Source organism: Eptesicus fuscus, chromosome 15, assembly GCF_027574615.1.
Source record: "Eptesicus fuscus isolate TK198812 chromosome 15, DD_ASM_mEF_20220401, whole genome shotgun sequence".
NCBI lineage: Eukaryota > Metazoa > Chordata > Mammalia > Chiroptera > Vespertilionidae > Eptesicus > Eptesicus fuscus.
This window is the reverse complement of record NC_072487.1, coordinates 4,366,691-4,391,324: the sequence shown is the minus strand read 5'-3', so window position 1 is coordinate 4,391,324 and position 24,634 is coordinate 4,366,691. Positions and strand designations below refer to the sequence as shown.

Sequence of the window (24,634 nt, the reverse complement as noted above, 5' to 3'; positions counted from 1 at the left end):
CTTCCAAGCTCTTTTTATGAATCCAGCATTACCCTAATCCCAAAACCAGATAAAAACACTACAAAGAAAGAGAATTACAGGCCAATACCCCGATGAACATAGATGCTAAAATTCTCGACAAAATATTATCAAATCGGATCCAACAACATATTAAAAAGATCATACACCATGACCAAGAGGGATTTATTCCAGGGATGCAAGCCTGTACAATATTCACAAATCATTAAATGTGAATTAGAAATCAACCACAATATAAAATACATAAACAAGATGAAAGACAAAAATCACATGATCATATCAATAGACACAGAAAAAGCATTTGACAAAATCCAACACCCATTTTTGTTAAAAACTCTCAGCAAAGTTGGAATAGAGGGTTCATACCTCAACATTATAAAGGCCATATATGACAAACCGACAGCGAACATTATACTCAATGGGCAAAAACTGAAAGCATTTCCCCTAAGAGCAGGAATAAGACAGGGATGTCCACTTTTACCACTCTTATTCAACACAGTACTGGAAGTCCTAGCCATGGTGATCAGATAAGAAGAAATAAAAGGCATTCATATTGGAAAGGAGGAAGTAAAACTGTTATTATTCGCAGATGACAAGATATTGTACATAGAAAACCCTAAAGACTCCACCAAAAAAAACTACTAGCCGAAACCGGTTTGGCTCGGTGGATAGAGCGTCAGTCTGCGGACTGAGGGGTCCCAGGTTCGATTCCGGTCAGGGGCATGTACATTGGTTGCGGGCACATCCCCGGTGGGGGGTGTGCAGGAGGCAGCTGGTTGATGTTTCTCTCTCATCGATGTTTCTAGCTCTCTATCCCTCTACCTTCCTCTCTGTAAAAAATCAATAAAATATATTTAAAAAAAAAACTACTAGACCTAATAAATGAATTTGGCAATATAGCAGGATACAAAATCAACACCCAAAAATCAATGGCTTTTTTATACACCAATAATGAATTTTCCGAAATAGAAACTAAACAAACAATCCCATTTACCATTTGAACAAAAAAATTAAGATACTTAGGAATAAACTTAACCAAGGAGGCAACAGACCTGTACTCAGAAAACTTATAGGATGTTGAAAAAAGAGATAGAAGAAGATATAAACAAGTGGAAGAATATACCGTGTTCATAGACTGGTAGAATCAAAATCATTAAAATATCCATACTACCCCAAATCAATCTATAGATTCAATGCAATCCCTATTAAAATACCAACAGCATATTTCACAGATCTAGGACAAATACTTCAAAAACTTATATGACATCAAAAAAGACCCCGAACAGCTGCAGCAATCTTGAGAGGAATCACAATACCAGATTTCAAGTTATATTATAAAGCCACTGTAATCAAAACAGCATGGTACTGGCACAAGAACAGGCATATAGATCAATGGAACAGAACAAAGAACCCAGAAATCAACCCAAGCAATTATGCTCAATTAATATTTGACAAGGGGGTAAAGACAGTCTCTTCTATAAATGGTGTTGGGAAAATTGGACAGGTACAGGCAACATACATCATACACAAGAATAAACTCAAAATGGATTAAAGACTTAAATATAAGTTGGGAAACCATAAAAATCCTAGAAGAAAATATAGGCAACAAAATAGCAGAAATCTCATGTAGCAGAATTTTCACCCATGCATCTAATGGGGCAAGAGAAACAAAGGAAAAAATAAACAAATGGGACTACATCAAACTAAAAAGCTTCTGCACAGCAAAAGACAACTGCCTCAATTGAAAAGAGAACCCACTGCATGGGAGAACATTTTTGCCAACGATACATCTGGTAAGAGGTTAATCTCAAAAAAAACAAAAACAAAAACACATCCCAGGCATATATATAAAGTACTCATACAACTCAACAAAAGGAAAACCAACAATCAAATTAAAATGTGGGCAGAGGACCTAAATAAACACTTCTCTAAAGAGGACATACAAAAATCCTGGAGACATATCAATAAGTGCTCAACATCACTAATCATCAGAGAGATGCAAATTAAAACAGCAATGAGGTACCATCTCACACCTGCCAGAATGGCTACCATCAATAAATCAACAAACAAGTGCTGGCGAGGATATGGAGAAAAAGGAACCCTCGTGCACTGCTGGTGGGAATGTAGACAAGTACAACCACTATAGAAAACAATGTGGAGTTTCCTCACAAAAATTAAAAATGGAACTGCCATTTGACCCAGTGATCCCACTGCTAGGAGTATATCCTAAGAATCACAATTACCATCAGAAAGAATATATTCAAAAGCAAAAAAAAAAAAATTGACAACTATAACTCATTCCAAAACTGGTCTAGCCCTCCCGCCCCCCTCCCCACACCCTCTCTGATTTTCCTTTCCAAGTCCCGCCAGGTTCCTGGAGTCCCTTACAGGACCTGGTCTGGAATCCTGCAGCCATCTGGAATCCTGGGCTGGTGTCCAGTTAGGACTCTCAGAGACTCGCTCGCACATCAACAGTCACCAGTGGCCTCAGATCTCAGTGGGCCATTTCAAAAGCACCCCACCCGCCATCACCAAAGATACACACCTCACACCCGTTCTCTCTCATGGTTTCTAATGTAAAGTCTGGGCAGAGCGGTGACCCAAGGCTGGCACAGGGGTACGAAAATGCAACTCCCACTAGCCAGCTACTCATGCAGACTGAAAAGGAAGGCCCAGGTCATGGTCAAGGTCGCTGAGCGCCAGGGTGCCCTCTTCACGGGGCAGAGGAATGATCTGTGGGGAGTTAGGTAGAGGCTCCAAGAGCCCTGCTTGGAGACTGCCCTCCGCTCTGTGCACTATGTTCCAGCAGAACCGAGCCGCAGAGAGATAAGCACTCACTAGGGTGCCGTTGCCTGTCTAGGGATTCTGGAAACGTGAAGTAACTACAGTTTTCCAGGAAAGGACCCATTATAAGAGGCCGGGTTACATCCATGCGTGGCCAGGCAGAACCCTGAATATGCAGGGAACCACAAACTCAGCGACACCCCCCTCCCAGGCTCAGTCTGTACTTGTATAAAATTAGGATGATAATAGTGCCGAGTCGTCTGCTCAGCTGCTGTGAGAATCAAATGAGAAAGAAAAGCTTTTAAACCAAGAGCACCAGCAACGTGTGAAATACTAATCAAGTTTCAAGGTTTTAACACTAAGCTTGCACTGGTGGTGACTGAAAGCTGCAGTTCCCTGGGCTCAACCGGCAGAGGGCCAGCATCAGCTTCCACGTGGAAGTGACAGCACTGAGCACAGCAGCGCCCCCCACTGTGCAAACAACCCTGTGCAGAGGAAGTTAGAAGCAGGACATTTGTGATCACTCAGACTCCAGTTTCAAGCATGACCTGGCATGGCGTCTGAGCCTCCTGCCACTCAGATTTCTCATCTGTACAATGGGGCTCCCACTCCTCACCTCAGAAGTCGCCTGTGATGGCTAAATGAGACTGAAGACACTCAGTACTCATCCTGGCCCCCTCCAGGCCACTCACCTCACGTAGATGCCAGGCACGCACAGTGCCATCTGAGGACGCGGTGCACACCACAGACTTCTCCCGCCTGTCAAAGCAGTACTCGCTGGGTGAGACGTAGGCCAGCTTAGCTATCTCTCCTGAAAGAGAACAGACTTGCCTCAAATGGACACTCCTGCCTGGAGTGTGAACAACCTGGTGAAGGGCAGGCGAGACAATCCCTCCCCTTTCTGTCTCGGCAGCACAACAGGCACGGATTGGGAGACAGCAGTGGACAGAAAGGGCTAGGGTTTACACTTACAACTTGGGTTTCATGCGCAGGACTGTCCACAACCTACCAGCCCCATAACCATGAAATAAATGCAATGACCCCTCCTCACAGGGTTACAGTGACTGTCAATGACTTAACACAGATGTTGAACCCAGCATGGAACGTACCCGTCAAGTGGCATTTTCCAGCTCACTGGCTGAAACACAAAATGCCAGGGGACCGGACCAGGGAGAGTGAGTGGTGGGAAACCATGCAGCTACCACCCTCCCAACACCGTACCTTTGGGCCCGGCAAGGGCTTTGCAGATGAAGTCCTTCTCTGGCCGCCCAGATTCCACTCGGAAGTCCAGCTCGGATCGGCAGAGATAGTACTGTTTCCATGTCTGTGTGGCCCGCATCACCTGGAAGTCTTTACAGGAGGACCAGCGTCTCAGACACAACTGCCTGAAAACAGACCACAGTCCAGGCAGGACAGGACAGTCGTCAGAAGGTACTGTGGTACCAATGGGCCAGGCTTTAATCCCCGACTTCACCACCATTAGATTGAACACCTCACTACGCCTGTGTCGACCACATTTCCTCTACTGTGAAAGGGGGAAATGGTGAGATAACACAATGAGTGCGTACCACTGTGAGGCATAGTGCTTTGTGTGTATCCAGCCGATCTGCAGAACAACTCTGTGAAGTAGGTCCTGATCGCCATTCTGTCCGAGGACAGGGGGCAGACAGAGGTAAACACTTACCTAGGGTTATGCAGCCATAACCATTCCAAGGCTCTGCATATTTTGAAGTATCTAACTCTTACTATTGAATTGTCTATCTTTCTCTTCAATTCTGTCAGCCCTTCATGTATTTCAATGCTGTTAGTAGGTGCATATATGTTTATAAATCTTATTTTTTTATTGATTTCCGAGAGGACGGGAGAGAGAGAAAGAGAGAGAGATAGAAACATCAATGATGAGAGAGAATCACTGATTGGCTGCCTCCTGCACACCCCACACTGGAGATGGAGCCCACAATCTGGGCATGAACCCTGACTAGGAACTGAATCTTGACCTCCTGGTTCATGGGTCGATGCTCAACTGCTGAGCAATGCCAGTTGGGCTGTTTATAAATTTTAGATCTTGATGGATTAACCTGTACTTTTTGTATTAAAGTCTATTTTGTCTGATATTAGCTTGGCCATTCCAACTCTCTTTTGCTTACTGTTTGCATAGTATATCTGTTTACATTCTTTCATTTTCAACCTGAGCCTATGAATCTAAACTGTGTTTATTATAGACAGAATAAAGTATTAATCCCTTCTGCCAATCTCTGCCTTTTTATTGGAGTGTTTAATCCATATACATTCAATGTAACTACTAACAAGATAGTATTTACATGTCATTTACTTATTTCTATATTTCTATGCATTTTCCCTTCTCATACTCTATCACTGTCTTCTTTTATATTTAGTATTTTTTAGTCTCCTATTTTAATTCCCTGTTGTTTCTCACACAATAGTTTTTTGAGTTCATAATGGTTGCTTTGGAGATTACTATTAAAATATTTATCTTTTTTTATACTTTAAACAAAATTTTTTTTTCTTTTTGTTAATCCTTACCTGAGGATACTTTTCCCATTGATTTTCATAGAGAGTGGAAGGGAGGGAGGGGGAGAAAGAGAGAGAGGACAGACAGACAGACAAAACACCGAGGTGAGAGAGACACATCAATTAGTTGCTTCCTGCATGCATCCCAACCAGGGCTGGGGATCGAACCTGCAACCAGGCATGTGCCCTTGACAGGGAATCAAACCCACGACCCTTCGGTGCTTGGGCTGACGCTTTAATCACTGAGTGACACTGGTCAGGGCAAATAAAATTCACATTTTATTTACGTTGAAAAACTAATTTATGACAATCTACTTTTAATAATTACTTAATTTCTATAGTATTCAAAAACTTTGTTCTGGTATAGCTCCATTTCTTGCCCCCTCGTTTATGCTGTTATTACCATACAAATTACATCTTTATACATCATGTACCCAAAAGGAATTTACAGCTATTGGTTTGTGCAGTCTTTTACCTCACATAGGAGAAACAGTTATAAAAAATAAGTTTACACTGCCTTTTATATATGCCTATGTAGTCACTTTATGGTGCTCTGTATTTCTTCATGTGAACTCAAGTTCCTGTCTAATGTCCTCAACCTGAAAGACTCCCTTTAGTATTTCTTGTAGGGCAAGTTTACAAGCAACAAACTCTCTGAGCTTTTGTTAAATCTGGGAATGTCTTAATATTCTCTTCATTTTGCCAGATATAGAATTCTGCGTGACAATATTTTTCTTTCAATTTGTAATCTCACTGCCTCTGGGCTCTATTGTGTTTTTTATGAGAAGTAAACTGTTAATCTCATTGGGGGTCCCTTATACATGATGGATTGTACTCTCTTGATGCTTTCAAGTTTCACTCTGATTTTGGCTTTCAAGTTTGCAGTTCATTGAGCTTTCAGATTTGTAAATTAACATTGTTCATCAAATTTGGGAAGTTTTAAGCCATTACTTCTTTAAATACTTCCTTCCTTTTTCCTTCCATCATTCTTGAGCTCCTATTATGCATTGTGGGCACACTTGATGGTGTGCCACAGGTCTCTTGGGCAGTACCCACCTTTTTTTTTTACCTTTACATTCATTCTCTTCCTCAGACTGGATAATCTAAATTGACCTAACTTCAAGTTCACTGATTCTTCTGCCTGCTCCAATCTGCTCTTGAATTTTTAATTTGTATTTTTGTACTTATTTACTTCATAACTTCTATTTAGTTATTTTTTGTAATTTCTCTTTATTGATATTCTCTATTGAATAAGATATTGTCCTGCTACTTTCCTGCAGTTCTTTGGACATACCATTGACCCTTGAACAACATGGGTTTGAACTGCACAGATCCACCGATAAGCAGATTTTTAAATATATTTTTATTGATTTTAGAGAGAAAGAAAGGAAGAGGGAGAAAAATAGAGAAACACTGATATTCGAGCCCTGACCAGGGATCAAACACGTAACCAGGTATGTGCCCCAACCGGGAAAAAATACTGGTGACCTTTTGGTGCACAGGACGATGCTCAACCAACTGAGCCATATCGGCCAGGGCTATAAGCAAATTTTTGTTCAATAAACATGTAAAGTACTATTAATGTAGTTTCTATTCCTCATATCTTATTATTTTCTTTTCTCTAGCTTACTTTATTATAATAATACTAGAGGCCCGGTGCACGAAATTCGTGCACGGAGGGGGGTTGTCCCTCAGCCCAGCCTGTACCCTCTCCAATATGGGACCCCTCGAGGGATGTCCTACTGCCTGTTTAGGCCCGATCCCGGTGGGCAGTCGGATCCCTAAACGGGCAGTAGGACATCCCTCTCACAATCCAGGACTGCTGGCTCCCAACTGCTTGCCTGCCTGCCTTCCTGATTGCCCCTAACTGCTTCTGCCTGCCAGCCTGATCACCCCCTAACCACTCTGCTGCCAGCCTGTTTGCCCCCAACTTCCCTCCTCTGCTGGCCTGGTCACCCCTAACTGCCCTCTCCTGCAGGGTTGATCACCTCCAACTGCCCACCCTTGCAGGCTTGGTCCCTCTAAACTGCCCTCCCGTGCAGGCCGGGTGCCTCCCAACTGCCCTCTCCTGCTGGCCATCTTGTGGTGGCCATCTTGTGTCCACATGGGGACAGGATCTTTGACCACATGGGGGCAGCTATATTGTGTGTTGCAGTGATGATCAATCTGCAAATTACTCTTTTATTAGATAGGATAAAGGCCTGGTACAGGGGTGGGGGCCAGCTGGTTTGCCCTGAAGGGCGTCCCGGGTCAGGTGGGGGTTCCCTTGGGGTGTGGGGCTGCCTGAGCAAGGGGCCTGTGGTGGTTTGCAGGCTGGCCACGCCCCCTGGCAACCCAAGTGGAGGCCCTGGTATCTGGAATTTATTTTCCTTCTACAATTGAAACTTTGTAGCCTGGAGCGGAGCCAAGCCTGGGGCTCCCTCTGTGGCGGCAGCCATTTCTGTTGGGGTTATAATTGAAACTTTGTTGCCTTAAGCGGGTGGACCTGGCCAGGGTGTGCGGAAAGCTTCGCTTCCCCTGTTGCCAGCGGCAACCCTGGCCTGCTCTCTCAAGCTCCATTCTGCCGCCATTTGTTTGAATTTGTTTACCTTCTATAATTGAAACTTTGTAGTTTGAGTGGAGGCTTAGGCCTGGCAAGGGCAGGCGGAAAGCTTGGCTTCCTCTGTTACCTAGGAAACCTTGCTCTCTGTGGCTGTAGCCATCTTGGTTTGGGTTAATTTGCATACTCACTCTGATTGGGTGGTGGGCGTGGCTTGTGGACGTGGCTTGTGGGTGTGTTGGATGTATGGTCAATTTGCATATTTGTCTATTATTAGATAGGACTAGAGGCCCGGTGCACAAAATTCGTGCATGGGTAGGGTCCCTAGGCCTGGCTGGCGATCAGGGCCAATCTGTGAGGTGACTGGTGGGGCAATTGAGGGGCCCCCAGTGGCACCTGCCTTGGCCAGCCTGGTCCCAGCTCGCCGGCCCAGCCTCCTGATCGCCCTGCCACCGCCGGTCACCTCCCTCTGCAGGGTGACCAGCAGGGCGATTGGGGGACCCCCGCTGGCACCCACCTTGGCTGACCTGGGGCCTGCCGACTGGGGGCAGCTCCAGGGTTGATTGTCTGCCCCCTGGTGGTCAGTGCTCATCATAGCAACCAGTCATTCTGCCATTTGGTCAATTTGCATATTAGGCTTGTATTATATAGGACTAGAGGCCCAGTGCACAAAATTTGTGCATGGGGGTTGGGGTGGGGGGTGTCGCCTCAGCCCAGCCTGCACCCTCTCCAATCCGGGACCCCTTGGGGGATGTCTGATTGCCGGTTCAGGCCCGATTCCAGGGATCAGGCCTACACCAGCAGTCGGACATCCCTCTCACAATCCTGGACCGCTGGCTCCTAATCACTCACCTGCCGGCCGGCCTGGTCACCCCTAACTACTCCCCTGTGCTGGCCTGATCGCCCCTCACTGCCTCCCCTGCCGGCCAGGTCACCCCCAACAGCCCCCTTCCTGCCAGCCTGGTCGCCCCTAACCGCCCACCTTGGCTGCCTTGTTGCCCCTAACTGCACCCCCAGCCGGCCTGGTTGCCCCTAACTTCCCGCCCCCCCGGCTGGCCTGGTCGCCTCTTACTGCCCCCACTGCCGACCTGGTTGCCCCTAACTGCCCCCCTCTGCCGGCCTGGTCACCCCCAACTGTCCCCCCTACTGGCCTGGTTGCCCCCAACTGCCCCCCCCACGCCAGCCTGGTTGCCCCACACAGCCTGCTGTTCAGTCATTTGGTCATCCCTCACTAACCACCCTGCCAGCCTGGTTGCCCCACGCAGCCTGCTGTTCAGTCGTTTGGTCGTCCCTCACTAACCACCCTGCCAGCCTGGTTGCCCCACGCAGTCTGCTTGTTCAGTCGTTTGGTCATCCCTCACTAACCCCTCTGCCGGCCTGGTCGTTTGCAGCCATCTTGTGAGGGCATGACAGTCAATTTACATATTACCTCTGTATTATATAGGATAGCAATATTTAGTATGTATAATGTACAAAATATGTTAATCAACTGTTTATGTTATTTATAAGGCTTCTGGTCAACAGTATGCTATTAGAAGTTAAGTTTTGAGGAAGTCAAGAGTTACACATGGATTTTCAACTGTGTAGGGGTTTGGTATTCCCAACCCCACATTTTTCAAGAGTCAACTGTTGGATTAAAAATTGCGGCAAAGAAAGTAGATGCTGCACAGACATGCTCCTAGGACCAAACTGGAATTATAACTAAAATACAAAAAAACTTCCTGAATAATCAAGGGAAGACTCACTGTAGAGAACCCTGATAACCAAGGATGTAAAATGGAGACCACATAGAGAGGTAGGTGGTGCAGCGGTGCAAAAGGGCTGGCTGGGCTCCCACAGACAGCAACTGAAGTTCCAGAGAAATACCTCAGCTGTGAAGGGTTGCCACTGAGATTTCGGGGGTTAAAACCCCAAGCTGGGACCCCTGGCTGAGAGCACCAGAATTGAGAAAGGTGCCCAAATAACATCTGGCTGTGAAAAGCAGCAGTGTTGCTGTATGCCAGGGAGAGATGACTGAATATGCAGGCATCCTCTTAAAGGGCCACTGCACTAAATTCTGTATGCAGCCACTCACCTTGGGCTCCAACAGAGGGAGGGAAGAGTGGAATGGAGCTGTGTGAGCAGAAGCCAGGGTTGGGGATTCTGGGGTTAGAGCTCAAAGTCAGACATGCCGGTGTCCTGTGCTGAGTCACTCCCTCACGCTGCAGAGAACATCTTTCTCAGGCAGACCTTTGCTATCCAGGCATTTTTGCCTGGGTGAAGGCAGTTGCCCAACCCTATTTGAAAACCCTTTGCCCCACTGTGTGGAGTTTCTGAGGCCCATTAAGAGACTGAGAATAACAATTAGCATCCAGGCAGAATCAATTGCCCCAACCAGTTGGAAAACTTCTCATCCCACCTGTGGGCAATAGCCTGAGTAAATACAATCAGTCTTCAGGCAGAGGTGGTTCTCTGGAGGCTCTGAGTCTTTGCCTGATCTAATTAGTCAGAAACAGCTTTTAAAACTGTTCTGGACTAGAGACAGGGAGGCGTAGCAGATCTACCTAATACATAGTCACAAACTCAAACAGGCAGCCAAAATGGGAAGACAAATAAACAACCCCCAAATGAAAGAACAAAAGAATTCTCCAGAAGAAGAGATAAATGAAATGGAGATAAGAAATTTATCAGACATAGAGTTCAGAATAATGATGGCAAAGATGCTCAACAGAATGAGAAAAGATATGGTAACTATGAAGAATGACATAGCACTAAAAAGAACACAGTGGAAGGAATACACAGCAGGTTAGAGGAATCTAAGGATGGGATCAGAGAATTAGAAGACAGGATAGAAAAAAATCACTCAATCAGAGAACCAAAGAGAAAAAACAATAAAAAAAGGACAGTTTAAGGGGGCTGTGGGACAACATAAAACATAATAATCTATGTATATAAAAGCCTAAGCCAGTGGTCGGCAAACCATGACTCACAAGCCACATGAGGCTCTTTGGCCCCTTGAGTGTGGCTCTTCCACAAAATACCATGGCCTGGGCGAGTCTATTTTGAAGAAGTGGTATTAGAAGTTTAAGTTTAAAAAATTTGGCTCTCAAAAGAAATTTCAATCGTTGTACTGTTGATATTTGGCTCTGTTGAGTAATGAGTTTGCTGACCACTGGCCTAAGCAACCATCGCAACCGAAACAACCGAACAGACGACCGAACAGGCTGCATGGGGCAACCAGGCCAGCAGGGGGATTAGTGAGGGACGACCAAACGACTGAACAGCAGGCTGGGTGGGGCGACCAGGTTGGCAGGGGAGGCAACCAAATGACCGAACAGCAGGCTGCGTGGGGCGACCAGGCTGGTAAGGGGGGGCAGTTAGGGGTGACCAGGCTGGCAGGGGGGAGCAGTGAGGGACGACAAGGCCAGCAGAGGGGGGCAGTGAGGGGCAACCAGGCTGGCGGGGGGGAGCAATTGGGGAAGACCAGGCCATCAAGGGGGGCAGTTAGGGGTGATCAGGCAGGCAAGCAGGTGAGCAGTTAGGAGCCAGGGGTCCCAGATTGTGAGAGAGATGTCTGACTGCCGGTTTAGGCCCGATCCCACAGAGTCACTAACTAGGTCACTAACTTACACTTATATCTCACAAAATAGACTTCAAAATGAAGGCCATCACAAGAAACAACAAAGGTCACTGCATAATACTAAAGGGACCGATCCAACAAGAGCCTGGAATCTGTTACATTTATACCATGGAATACTAGAAGAACAAACACTCCAAAAATTTATATGGAACCAAAAAAGACCCCAAACCCAAAGCAATCTTAAGAAAGAAGAAGATTCTTCTTCTTTCAAAATACCAGATCAAAATACCAGACATCAAGTTATACTACAAAGCCACTGTAATCAAAACAGTCTGGTATTGGCACAAGAACATGCATATAGATCAATGGAACAAAGATCCCAGAAATCGACCCAAGCCATTACACTCACTCAATTAATATTTGTCGAAGGAGGTGAGAACATGGAGTCAAGACAGTCTCTTCAATAAATGGTGCTGGGAAAATTGGACAGATATATTTAAGAAAATGAAACTAGTTCACTAACTTATACCATACACAAGAATAAACTCAAAATGGATAAAAGACTTAAATGTAAGACATGAAACCATAAAAAATACTAGAAGATACTATAGGCAGCAAAATCTCAGACATCTCTTCCTCAAAAAACTAAAAATGGAACTCCCATTTGACCTAGTGATCCCACTTCTAGGAATATATCCCAAGAAACTAGAAACACCAATCAGAAAGGATATATGCACCCCTATGTTCATAGCAGCACAATTTACAATAGCTAAAATTTGGAAACAGTCTAAGTGGCCATCAGCAGATGAGTGGATTAGAAAACCATGGTTCATCTACACAATGGAATACTATGCTGCTATAAAAAGGAAGGAACTCCTACCATTTGAAACAGCATGGATGGACCTGGAGAGCATTATGCTAAGCAAAATAAGTAAGTCAGAGAAAGATAAATATCACATGATCTCACTCATTTGTGGAATATAATGAACAACATAAACTGATTAAAAAAAAAAAAAAACAGATCCAGAGACAGAGAAGCATCGATCAGACCACCCAACCTCAGAGGAAAGGCAGGAGGGGGGGGGGGAAAGGGGGAGAGACCAACCAAAGGACTTGTATGAATGCATATAAGCATAACCAATGGACACAGACACTAGGGGGGTGAGGGTATGAGCGGGGCGGGGGGGGAGGGAGGCAATGGGGGAATAAGGACACATATGTAATACCTTAATCAATAAAGACAAAAATTAAAAATAAAATTTAAAAAAATCTCAGACATCTCTCGTAGCAATATGTTTACTGATACATCTCCTAAGGCAAAGGAAACTAAGGGGAAAATAAACAAATGGGACTACATCAACATAAAAAGCTTCTGCACAGCAAAAGAAACCATCAACAATATAAAAAGGGAGCCCTCTGCATAGGAAAACATATTTGGCAATGATATATCTGATAAGGGGTTAATATCCAAAATATATAAGGAACTCATACAATTCAACAAAAGGAAGACAAACAATCCAATTTTAAAATGGGCAAAGAACCTAAACAGACACTTCTCCAAAGTGGACATACAGATTGCCAAGAGGCAAATGAAAAAATCCTCGAAGTCACTGATCATCAGAGAGATGCAAATTAAAACGGCAATGAGGTAGCACCTAACACCTGTCAGAATGGCTTCCATCAACAAAACAAGTGACAAGTGCTGGCTGGCAAGGATGTGGAGAAAAGGGAACCCTAGTACACTGCTGGTGGGAATGCAGACTGGTGCATCCATTATGGAAAACAATATGGAGTTTCCTCAAAAAATTAACCCTTTGCACTCGCTTACTTTTTTCTCAATTCCTTTATTCTAATGCTAACTGTGTCGAGTCACACTCGACATCTGAGTGCAAAAGGTTAAAAATGGAACTGCCATTTGACCCAGTGATCCCACTTCTAGGACTATATCCTAAGAAACCTGAAATACCAATCAGAAAGAATATATGCACCCCTATGTTCATAGCAGGGCAATTTACAATAGCTAAAATCTGGGAGCAGCCCAAGTGCCCATCAGTAGATGAGTGGGTAAAAAAGCTGTAGTACATTAATACCACGGAATACTATGCAGCAGTAAAAAAGAAGGATCTCTTACCCCTCGAGACACCTTGGAGGGACCTGGAGAGTATTATGCTAAGCAAAATAAGCCAGTCAGAGAAAGACAAGTACCACATGATCTCACTCATACATGGAATCTAATGAACAAAATAAACTGATGAAAAAATAGATCCAGAGACATAGAAGCATAGAACAGACTGTGGAATCCCAGAGGGAAGGTGGGGGAAGGTGGGTGGGCAGAGAACCACCAAAGAATTTGCATGCATATATACATAACCCATGGACACAGACAATAGGGTGGTGAATGCCTGGGGCGGGGGCAGGGTCAGGCTAGAGGGATCAATGCGGGGTGGGGGGGAAGGGTCATATGTAATACTTTCAACAATAAGGATTGAATATGGAAAAACAAAAAAAGCCGAGTCAACTGGACTTAAGTTAGCTGATTTATAAAGTCTTTGTCTACTAGGTCCAATGTCTAGGCTTCCTTGGGGACAGTTTCTGTTGTGTGCTTTGTTTCCTGCATGTTAGCCATACTTTATTTCTTTGCATGACTTCTAACTTTTGTTGAAAACTGAAGATTTTAAATGACATACGTATTGTGGAACTCTATAAATCCGATTCTCCTTCCTCCAGGTGTGTTGTTTATGCTGTTTGTTATTATTGTTTGTTTAGTGATGTTTCTTAACTAATTCTGCAAAGTCTATATTCTTTGTTACATCTGGTCACTTAAGTCTCTGCTCAGTTAAATGACTGCTCACTAATGATTGGACAGAGATTTTCTAAGCGTCTAGAACAGGGGTGGGGAATGTCTGGCCCGAGGGTTGTATAAGGCCTATGAAGTCATTTGGCATAGCCCTGCCCAGGCATTCGGGGTGAGCTAATTAAATGTTTGACTAAATATAGCATGCTAATTTTTAAGTTGATCATTTTGTATGGCCCAAGGATGATGTTATAAATATCCAAATGGCCCTTAGCAGAAAAAAAGGTTCCCCACCCCTGGTCTAGAACCACTAAGTCTCCCAGTCATTGCCAAAGGCTCTGTGTGTATGTCGGGACATACATTCAACACACAGCTGGGCAATTGACTGCTCTGCCTTGTCCTTCACTTCCTTCAGAGAATCTCAAGGTCAGCCACAGGTGCGAATTTAGAGCCTTAGTTAGGTCTTTCCTGAGTTAGCGCAAAGCCCTGCTTGTGCACAAGACCTAGATTTTTGGAATATGTCTGAGCTTTCCAAAACCCCTAAGGACAACACATTCCCAGCTTTTCGTTTTAAGTTTTTTGGTTAGCCTATGACTTCTAACTGTCATACATCAGCTCTGACAGCCACAAAGTTAACCAACTGTCTATAAGTGTTTTTGACAAACACACCAAGGTAAAGCCTTTTCAACTGGGTGAACATCAAGTCAGGCAAAACAGAGAGCCGACAAGGTCTTCCAAGAAACACCACATAGGTCAAATAATGAGGCTCTAATCCATTCTTTCCCTCAATGAGTTCCAGGCACCTGGTTTCTCTGTGACTGGGAGCTATTGGTATTCAAGATTAACACAGAGTTGGAGGGGGTAAGTGAAAGGGTAAGTGAAAGCTTGCTGTTCTTACTGATATTGAGCCATTTTTTTCTTGAATAAACACTTCCCAGACTATTGTAAGTCTCTGGTTAATTTCCAGAGTTACGTAAAAGTTGATTTTGACAATTTGGGTCAGTTTTCTCATTGGTTTTATGGAGAACATTTCAGAGGTCATTAATCCACCATTTTCCAAGAGTCTGCATTCTTAACTTATACGTGACCACTGTCCTAAGATTGTTGACAATGAAATATTAGCTCATCCACACTGCAGAGAATACTGAATCCCCATGCAGTCTGTGGGCATCTAGTCTGTGAGACATAGCTCTTGCCCTAGGGGCACTCTGAGCTGGTGGTTAGGAGGAGGATAAGCAAAACTAAAATTGAGAGGAGAAACGCTAAGTTTCAGAAGGGGTAGCTTATGGTGCCATGGGAGCTGAGCACAAGGGAAATGGACATGTGGCTGGAAGAAGGTTAGGGAGGCTTGTGGGACAAAGGCTTTCAGCATTTACAGTCACCAGAGCTAATGTGGCAGTGCAGGGCTCCCATCGCACAGAAGAGAAGAACATGGTCAGGTAGGAAATAGCTAGCTCATAGCCCATGGCCTAAGCAAATACAGCAGAAATAATTTTTTTTAATTGATTTTAGAGAGAGAGGGTGAGAGATATAGAAACATCGATGAGCTACTTCCTGCATGCCCCCTACTGGGGATCAAGCCTGCAATCAGGGCATATGCCCTGACTGGGAATCAAACCAGTGATCTCTTGGTTCACGGTTCGATGCTCAACTACTGAGCCACACTAGCTGGGCTAGCAGAGAAAATTCCTATCCATCACGGCCTGTATAGTCATGACCACAGAGTACACGCCAGGCTCTGTATTAGCACTAGTGTGTTAGAAGGTCTGTGTTAGATGAAGGTTTTCTTGTGCTTACTGAAACTCAGAAGTAGCATACTGGCAGATTGTGGGCAAAATTGGACCCCAGATTAATACTGTTTTCCCTGCATTGAAATGGCCTATATAAACCAGCTTCTGACACTTAAAAATCTGGAGATTTCACATAAAAATCAGGTAAAAGCAGCTCTAGCGATACTGAACTCAAATTCCCACCTGGCAAAATTTATCTGGAGCCACACCGAGCTGTAACCTTTGGACAAGAATGAGCTCTCAGCTCCACCATAGTCTTCAACATCTGTTTTATCTCCTGGACTCTGAGGCCCAGTGTCAGCTGCCTCATATCACCATTCTTAAATGTTGTTGATTTTCTTTTAATTGATATAAGAGCTAAGAAAAATTTTCTGTATCCATATCTCAATCTAAACGATGTGAAAAGAAAAGCTAGACCAAGAAGATAATGTGTTTAAGAAAAAGGAAAGATGACACATTTCTTTGTGGAAGTAAAGTCTATTTCTACATAGTTAAGGCCATTATACATCAAACCATAAGAAGGACCCATGGCCAGTATTCAGGAGCAATGAGAAAATAAAATGATTTGACAATAAAAAAGGCTGTAAACAAGGTTAAAGTGTGAATTTAAGTAAAGTATGTGATATGCCTATGAAATAAAATGATGTAGCAAGTGGAAAAAAAAAATACCATGGCTCCTAAACCTTTCACAGATGGCAATTAATAACAAAACAACCTACTACTGTACACACGAGAAATTATGTACCTTAAACAAAATCAAATATTTGCAATTTTACTTATAACCAAAAAGCTAACACTTAGTGTGTTGAAGAAATGGCAGAATTTTAAAGGTCCTGAAGTATTTAAGTCATTTGAAGCACTTTCAATATGAATTATAAAGTACAGATTCAAAACATATGACCAGTTAACCACATTTATTCACTGTGTCCATAAGGAATTTCAGAGGCACATCACCAGAAATCACACATGCACATGATGACGCTCCTGCAATGCTACTGTCCCAGCCCCAGAAACATAAACCCAGTGCTTTTTTAAAGCACATAAAACAATAACATCCCAAGAAATAACTTTATGCTTAAAAAAAAAAAAAAGGTTAGCACCAAACACTATGAGATAGTAATGAACCAAAATCCCGCCTGTGACTTGGCTAGCAGACAGCTGACAACCTACGTGAGGAACCTGAAAGCACGACATGGTAGCATGTGACATATATGTGGAGGTCAGGGGATGAGCTGCTGATGAGGTTTTTTAGGCTTTCTTGAACTGCTGACCGAAATATATTTAGTTATTTCACTCAAATGGAAATTCCTACTCCAGCTTATCAGCAAAGATGGAAAAAAAGACTAGGGTTTAGGGTTGGGATTCTACCCATTTTAACAGGTGAACATTGTTCTGCAAGGGCTTCTACAAATAGTTGCACTAATCCACAAGTCAATTCTCTTATTCCTAGTGACACAATGTCTTTGAGAATCACATCTAAGACATAATCAATTTCCTACAGATCAATCAATTTCCAGAACTAAATGTTATATCTACAATTGTTGAGATAAAGACTGGAATCCACTAAAAGTTCTCTTACTTCAAAAGTGACTAAAGAAGAAAAACCAAGATGGCGGCATAAGGTAAACACCTATACTGCTGCCTCGCACAACAATTTTAAAACTGCAACTGGAAGACAGAGCGGACTTCGTCCAGAACCACCGGAAAGCTGGCTGAGTGGAAATTCTACATCTAGAAGGAAAGAGAAAAGGACACAGACTCAGAGGAGCTGTGGAGGTGCGGAGACCCGTGTGCACGGAAATGGGGGGGGGGCTGAATATGCGTCTGGCTTACTCGCAATGCACGGAGAGGGCAGGCAGCAAACGCGCGGCTAGCTTTCTTGTTCGGGAGGAAAACAAAACCTCCCGACTGCACTGAAATCCAGCTCCGGGTGAGACTTTGGGTACCAGACTCATTCGGGGAGAAACTGGACTGTCTGGCAGTGGGCGAAATTCGAGAGCAGCCTTCTCTCAGAGGTGCACGCAGCCATTGCTGCGGGACATGGAGACACAGGGCCCTCGTAGGGCGGGGCTGACGGGAAACCAAGGCTGTCTGCTCCACCCTGAGACTCCGCCCCATCCAAGCTGAGCACAGAAGCCCTCCCAGCGGAGACACTGCTGATCCTCACAGCCAATTGGCCTGGAGGTCAACTCCCCCCAGTGATACCGAAAACAATCAAGGCTTAACTACAAGACTGCACACACAGCCCACAAAGGGCTGCACCAAGTGTGTCCACCTCAGGTAACTGGGGAGGCTGAGCTACTGGGCCCTGCTAGGACACCTAGCACACAAAGCAACTCCATCAACTCAGGGAAGCAGCTAAAATGTGGAGACAAAGAGGCAGGCCACAAATGAAAGAAATGGAGGAAAGCAAAAGACTGGATATAGAGTTCAAAACCACAGTTATAAGGCTTTTCAAGAATTTCCTAGAAAAGGCCGATAAGTTTAACGAGACCCTCGAGGATATGAAAAAGGATCAACTAGAAATTAAGCATACTCTGAAATAAAAAATATTATACAGAGACCTAAAAGCAGACTAGAGGATTGCAAGAATCAAGTCAAAGATTTGGAATACCAAGAAGCAAAAAACACTCCTCCGGAACACTAAAAAGAAAAAAGAATCCAAAAAGTTGAAGATAGTGTAAGAAGCCTCTGGGATAACTTCAAGTGTACCAACATCAGAATTATGGGGGTCCCAGAAGAAGAGAGAGAGCAAGATACTGAAAACCTATTTGAAGAAACAGTGACAGAAAACTTCCCCCACCTCATGAAAGAAATAGACTTATAAGTCCAGGAAGCACACAGAACCCCAAACAAAAGGAATCCAAAGAGGACCACACCAAGACACATCATAATTAAAATCCAAGAGCAAAAGACAAAGAGAGAATCTTAAAAGCAGCAAGAGAAAAACAGTTAGTTACCTACAAGGGAGCATCCATACGATTGTCAGCTGATTTCTCAACAGAAACTATGCAGGCCAGACGGGAATGGCAAGAAATATTCAAAGTGATGAACAGCAAGAAACTACAACCAAGATTATTCTACCCAGCAAAGCTATCATTCAGAATTGAAGGTCGGATAAAGAGCTTCACAGATAAGAAAAAGCTAAAGGAGTTCATCACCACCAAACCAGTATTATATGAAATGCTGAAAGGTATTCTTTAAGAAGAGGAGGAAGAAGAAAAAGGTAAAGATAAAAATTATGAACAACAAATACGGATCTATCAACAAGTGAATCTAAAAACCAAGGGAATAAAAAATCTGATGAACAGTATTAACTGGTGAATATAATAGAATCAGGGGCATAGAAAGAGAGTGGACTGACAATTCTCGGGGGGGAAAGGGGAGTGGGGCGTGTGGGAAGAGACTGAACAAAAAGCGTACACCTATGGATGAGGACAGTGGGCAGGGTAAGGGCAGAGGGTGGGGTAGGAACCTGATGGAGGGGAGCTATGGGGGGAGAAAAGAGGAACAATTGTAATAATCTGAACAATAAATATTTATTAAATTTAAAAAATAATAAATAAAATGATACATTCCCAGTTAAAAAAAAAGTGACTAAAGAGATTGACATCATTTTTCTAATATCAGGAATAAAAAGTAAATGAAAAGCAACAAAAATAACAATGCTATATGATATTGAAAACTAAATACAGTAAGACTGGCATTGCAGAATTATAAAATACCTCAATGAAAAGTTATCCTAAAAATAAAAACAATCAAGCAAAGATTCCCTCCATGTTTGGAATCGCCTTCATGTGTGAACAGCTATTATCCATCATGAGTCATTAAAAGTAACCACAACTCCTAGTTGACAGGCAAGGATATAGTCTGTCCTACATTCAGCAAGAGGTAGAAGATCTGACACTTATATCTTGGGACAAAAGAAAAGATGTCAGGTTCTAAAGGAGAAATGAATAGGGAAGAAAAATTTAATAATTTAATGTTAAAATATTTATTTTCAACTTTAATTTCTTGCATTTTACTTAAGTTCTAATATCACACATGCCTATATAGCTATGTTGTTATATCAGAGATAAATGAAAATAAAAGTGGTTTGTCTGTTGATTTGTATACCATCAACCAGTTGTGTTCATTTGCTGTGTATTTCTTCCCCTGAGTTTGGTATCCCTGCCTTCTATCAACCTCCAACTCAATTAATAAAATCTCTTATATTTCAGAACATTATAAAGAAAAGAGTCTTCTGCCCCAATCAGAGAGCAATTTCATGCTGGTAGGGGCTATCACTTCTTGTATACTCAATAGAGCCAGAAACATAGTGAGTACTCAAAAAACTTAACCAGTGTAAGTTGTTTTTTTTGAGTTGCTGACTGAAATATACTTAGTTATGTCACTCAAATGGAAATACCTGCCCCAGCTTATCTGCAGAGATGAGAACAAAGACTAGGGTTGGGTTCTTACCCATTTTACCAGGTGAACATTATATACCGATCTCCCCTTTTCAGACACTGTCCCAAACACATCTGGCTCTTCTTTCATTCACTCACCTCCACAATTCCTTGGTCCCTGAAACCTCATTCCAGACCTATAACAAGAGAGAAAATACGCTGTCAATCACCATGCAGTTAGCACTTAGCCTGCCAGGCCCTATGGAGGGGAGAGCTAAATCAGACCCAGTGCCTGCACTCATGATAACTCCTCCTGGGACATCTATACTAATAAAGCCTAGGTGGTCCTCGCACCCTCCCACGATGCCCTCACGTCATCACAACATGGCCGCCCCTACGTTGTCACAAGATGGCCAGCAGGGGAGGGCAGTTGGGGGCGACCAAGCCTGCAGGGGAGGGCAGCTGTGGAGGAGGGCAGTTGGGGGCAAACAGGCCAGCAGAGGAGGGCAGTTGGGGGCAACCAGGCCTGCAGGGAAGAGCAGCTGTGGGGGAGGGCAGTTGGGGGCGACCAGGCCTGCAGGGGAGGGCAGTTGGGGGGGACCAGGCCAGCAGGGGAGCGGTTAGGGGCGATCAGACTGGCAGGCAGAAGCAGTTAGGGGCAATCAGGCAGGCAGGTGAGTAGTTAGAAAACAGCAGTCCCAGATTGTGAGAGGGATCTGGCCTAAACCAGGTGAACATCCCCCAAGGGGTCCCAGATTGGAGAGGATGCAGGCTGGGCTGAGGGACAACCCCGCCCCCGCCCCGTGCATGAATTTCATGCACTGGGTCTCTAGTATTGAAATAGAAACCACCAAATAAGTGAGAAAGGAGAGAATGACCAACTCAATGCAGCCAGGGGGTTCAGAAATGATTACTGATGAAGTCCCAAAGGATGGGTCATTGCACTTTAAGAGAATGGCTGAAGCATTACAGGGAGAGACAGAACCACCTGTGCAAAGATTCAGATCAGTGAGAGACAGTGAGTAATTTGCCTTAATTAGAACATAAAGTTCTGGGGAAAGGAGCTGGAGGCTGGTTTACACCAATTCCTGGAAGTCATAATGGCAAAAACAGTGTGAAGCTACTTGAGAATTGTGAATGGAGGAGTGGTGCGTCAAACTGTGTTTTAGGGAAATCACTCTGGCTGCTGTGAGAAGGAAGGACTGGAAACGAAAACACAGGTTGTAAGAAGGTTGCTGCGATGGAGTAAATTAAGGCACTGGCCCCAGGGATGTCCAAGATGCCAAGATGGTGGAATGGAACAGCTGCCAAGGGGAGGCCTCTATATGGGCCCTGGTCTACAAACTGCCCTCAGCAGAAGCATCTGGAAGAGGCTCAGGTGGCATGTGGAAGGCCCACACCTGCATTCTGGAACTCCCTGGCCTCTGCCACCCTGGATTCTGGCGCCTACACAGCTTCACTGGGAACTGCTGTGGAGATTTCTGTGGCCCAGTCCCCCTGAGGGTCCTATCCCAGAAACGTAGCTTTCCAGGCCCTGGAAGACACGATGGCCATCCTATCTGAGCCCAGGCTCCCATTTCTACAGCCCTCGCTCACCTAAATCAAAGTTTCTCAGCCCTTTAGAAGTCTTTTGGGCCCTATCCAGTTGCAGGTTCAATTCCAGATCGGGACACATATGGGAGATAACCAATGTTTCTCTTACATTGATGTTTTTCTCTCTCTTCCCCCTCCTCTCTCGCTAAAATCAATAAAAACATATCCTCGGGTGAGGATTAAAGTAGTCTTTCTGGCAGGTAGGAATGTAACGTTTGTATTTTACACAATCAAACCAGCCAAGAAAATTTATCCATTTCCCTTTTCTATAGTTCCCAGTTCAAAACACTACTGAGATCTTATTTCTCCTATCCACCTTTAAGGATCCCTCTGACCCTGGCCTTAACTGTACACCCTGAGGCAGGGATTACTGACCTCACTTTACCTAACAGGGAATCTATAACTTAGAACGTTCGTGCTATAAAAAGGTCTAAGGCATATCCCTTTCAAACTCTGCCTCTTTGCCTTCCCTAGCCTGCTGCTGTGGAAGCAGCCAGGGATCCAGTTCCATCCCTGTGTGGGACCACTTGGATATCCTGGAACAACGCAGTCACTGAGATACTCACCTTAGTGGTAAACATGGTGATGAAAACCCACTATTTTACTTGACACATTAAAAATTATAATTACAGGACTCAGGTAATGATCTATTTATTAATCTTTTTGTAAAAATAATAAATTATTTTAAAACTTACTCAACGAATACTTACTGAGAGTGTGATAGGCAGTTAGACAGACATGAGCAGAGCAAGGACTAAGGACCAGGTACAGAAGGTCGTAGCAACTGACATTTGTAGGGTGGGCCCTCATCCCCAGAGAGACTTTTCCTCCCCTCGCATTTCACTGGTCATGTGGTTTGGACCCCCTGATCTTTCATATCTCTGGGCACTTGGTTTAGATCCCTGCCCCTAACTTTTCCTCCCTAGAGACAACATCTAGGCCTCAGTTCAGCTCCAGGCCCAGAAAAGCAGCAAAACCAGGTAAGCAACACCAGGGCTGGCCTCAGGACCAGCTGCACTGCATAATGATCACCCGCCCTGGTGCCAACCAATCCATCAGTGGAGACCCTGACCCTGAAAGGACACACATGAAAAGCTGCTGACTGTTCACTGAGTTATTCCCCTGGAACCTCCCCTAACCCCTCCACGCTTAAAACCTTAAGGAGGACCAGTGCACGGTCCCCCCGGGAGCACATCTGAGCCGTTCTTTCCCTTTCCCCGGCCCCCCAGGTGTCACCTTTACCTTCCTCGCTTCAAAGCTTCAAGGGCCCTTCCTTTGCCTCTACCTACTAATTACTTACTCTATCTCTGTGATTTTCTAAATAAACCTTCTCGTATAGTTTGAGACTTGGCTGTGAATTCTTTCCTAGCCAGAACTCAAGCACCGAGGTTGCCAAATCCAGGTCCAGTTTCACCACCACCACCAAGAGCCTGTGATGTAAAAGACAAAATCCCTGTTCTTAGGAATGAGTAAAGGGGGAAGCAGTTATCAAATGCACCCTACAAACAAGCGCTTCTAGTTGTGCCGAGTCCCAGGAAGGAAGGGTTGCGTGCAGGAGTCACCAGGGATGAAGCCCAGGCGAGACTAAGGCACTCAACGGGAATTGAGCACAGCCAAGCAGTGTGCGGGCTCCAGGGCTGCGAAGAAACAGGACGAGGTCGCCCCCTAGCGGAGGGGCTAGGGGCGTGGCTTTTCAGGCAGAGCCAGTGAGGAAAATTCCAGAATAATCCAGAAAGAAAACGGCTCCCTAATCTCTGGAGTAAATCCAGACGGAAGCGCGCTGGTGGTCGGCAGGCAGGGAGGGGGCCTTTCCGAGCGACCTTTCCAGCGGCCGCGGCAGCAGCCACCTTACGGGCCGAGGGCGCCCTCTGCCGGTCACAGATTCAAGCCACCGAAAGCCCCAACCCGGACGGGGAACGGGACCGAGAAGGACCGCCTTGGGCACTCGGCGGCCATGTCCCCAGCCCGGGTGCGCTACCTTGTCCACCTGGGCGGCACGGAGCAGGTCTCGGGCCTCCAGGAAGGAGAAGACGTGCAGCAGCTCGTGTATGCCCAGCTGCGGCCCCATCGCTTCCGCGGTCCCAGGCCCGCCCCGCTTCCTCCGCGCTTCCGCCCCGCGGGCCAATCCCCGCCCGGCCCGCCTCTGCGTTCCTGCCCGGGCAGAACCCGCCCTGTTAACCGCGCATGCGCCTCATTAAGCCAATCCCGGACCCGTCCGCCGCTCCCGGCCGCTCCTCCCGCTGTGCTGTGGCCGCACTAACGCCGCCTCTCCCGGGCCTGGGATCTGCCTCTGACTTCACCCTTGGATCTCGCCCGTGCCCTTCTAGTGACATCCACCCTCGTCCTGACCTTCCCTGGACCTTACCGTGGCCCTGAACCCGCACCTCTGGACCCCTCGCTGTGCTGCTGGCCCTGCGCCCTGGTCTTACCCCTTACCATAAGGTGAGGGGGGGTGGGTATATTTTATTGATTTTTTACAGAGAGGAAGGGAGAGGGATAGAGAGCTAGAAACATCGATGAGAGAGAAACATCGATCAGCTGCCTCCTGCACACCCCCTACTGGGGATGTGCCCGCAACCAAGGTACATGCCCTTGACCTGAATCGAACCTGGGACCCCTGAGTCCGCAGGCCGACGC

At 45.2% G+C, this 24,634-nt stretch overlaps 1 protein-coding gene across 1 annotated transcript in view; it reads right to left on the bottom strand.

The window, feature by feature from the left end:
• LOC103304266 (F-box/WD repeat-containing protein 12-like) overlaps positions 1-24,092 on the bottom strand; it is a 46,180-nt gene extending 22,088 nt beyond the window's left edge. Inside the window, exons 1-4 of the mRNA XM_008161198.3 lie at positions 23,976-24,092; positions 20,564-20,601; positions 4,024-4,187; positions 3,495-3,613 (exon numbers count right to left, since the gene is read on the bottom strand). Of these exons, the coding sequence (XP_008159420.3) occupies positions 3,495-3,613; positions 4,024-4,187; positions 20,564-20,601; positions 23,976-24,065 (411 nt within the window). The 5' untranslated portion in view covers positions 24,066-24,092. The remainder of the gene's footprint in view (positions 1-3,494; positions 3,614-4,023; positions 4,188-20,563; positions 20,602-23,975) is intronic.
• Between the last annotated feature and the right edge of the window lie 542 nt (positions 24,093-24,634).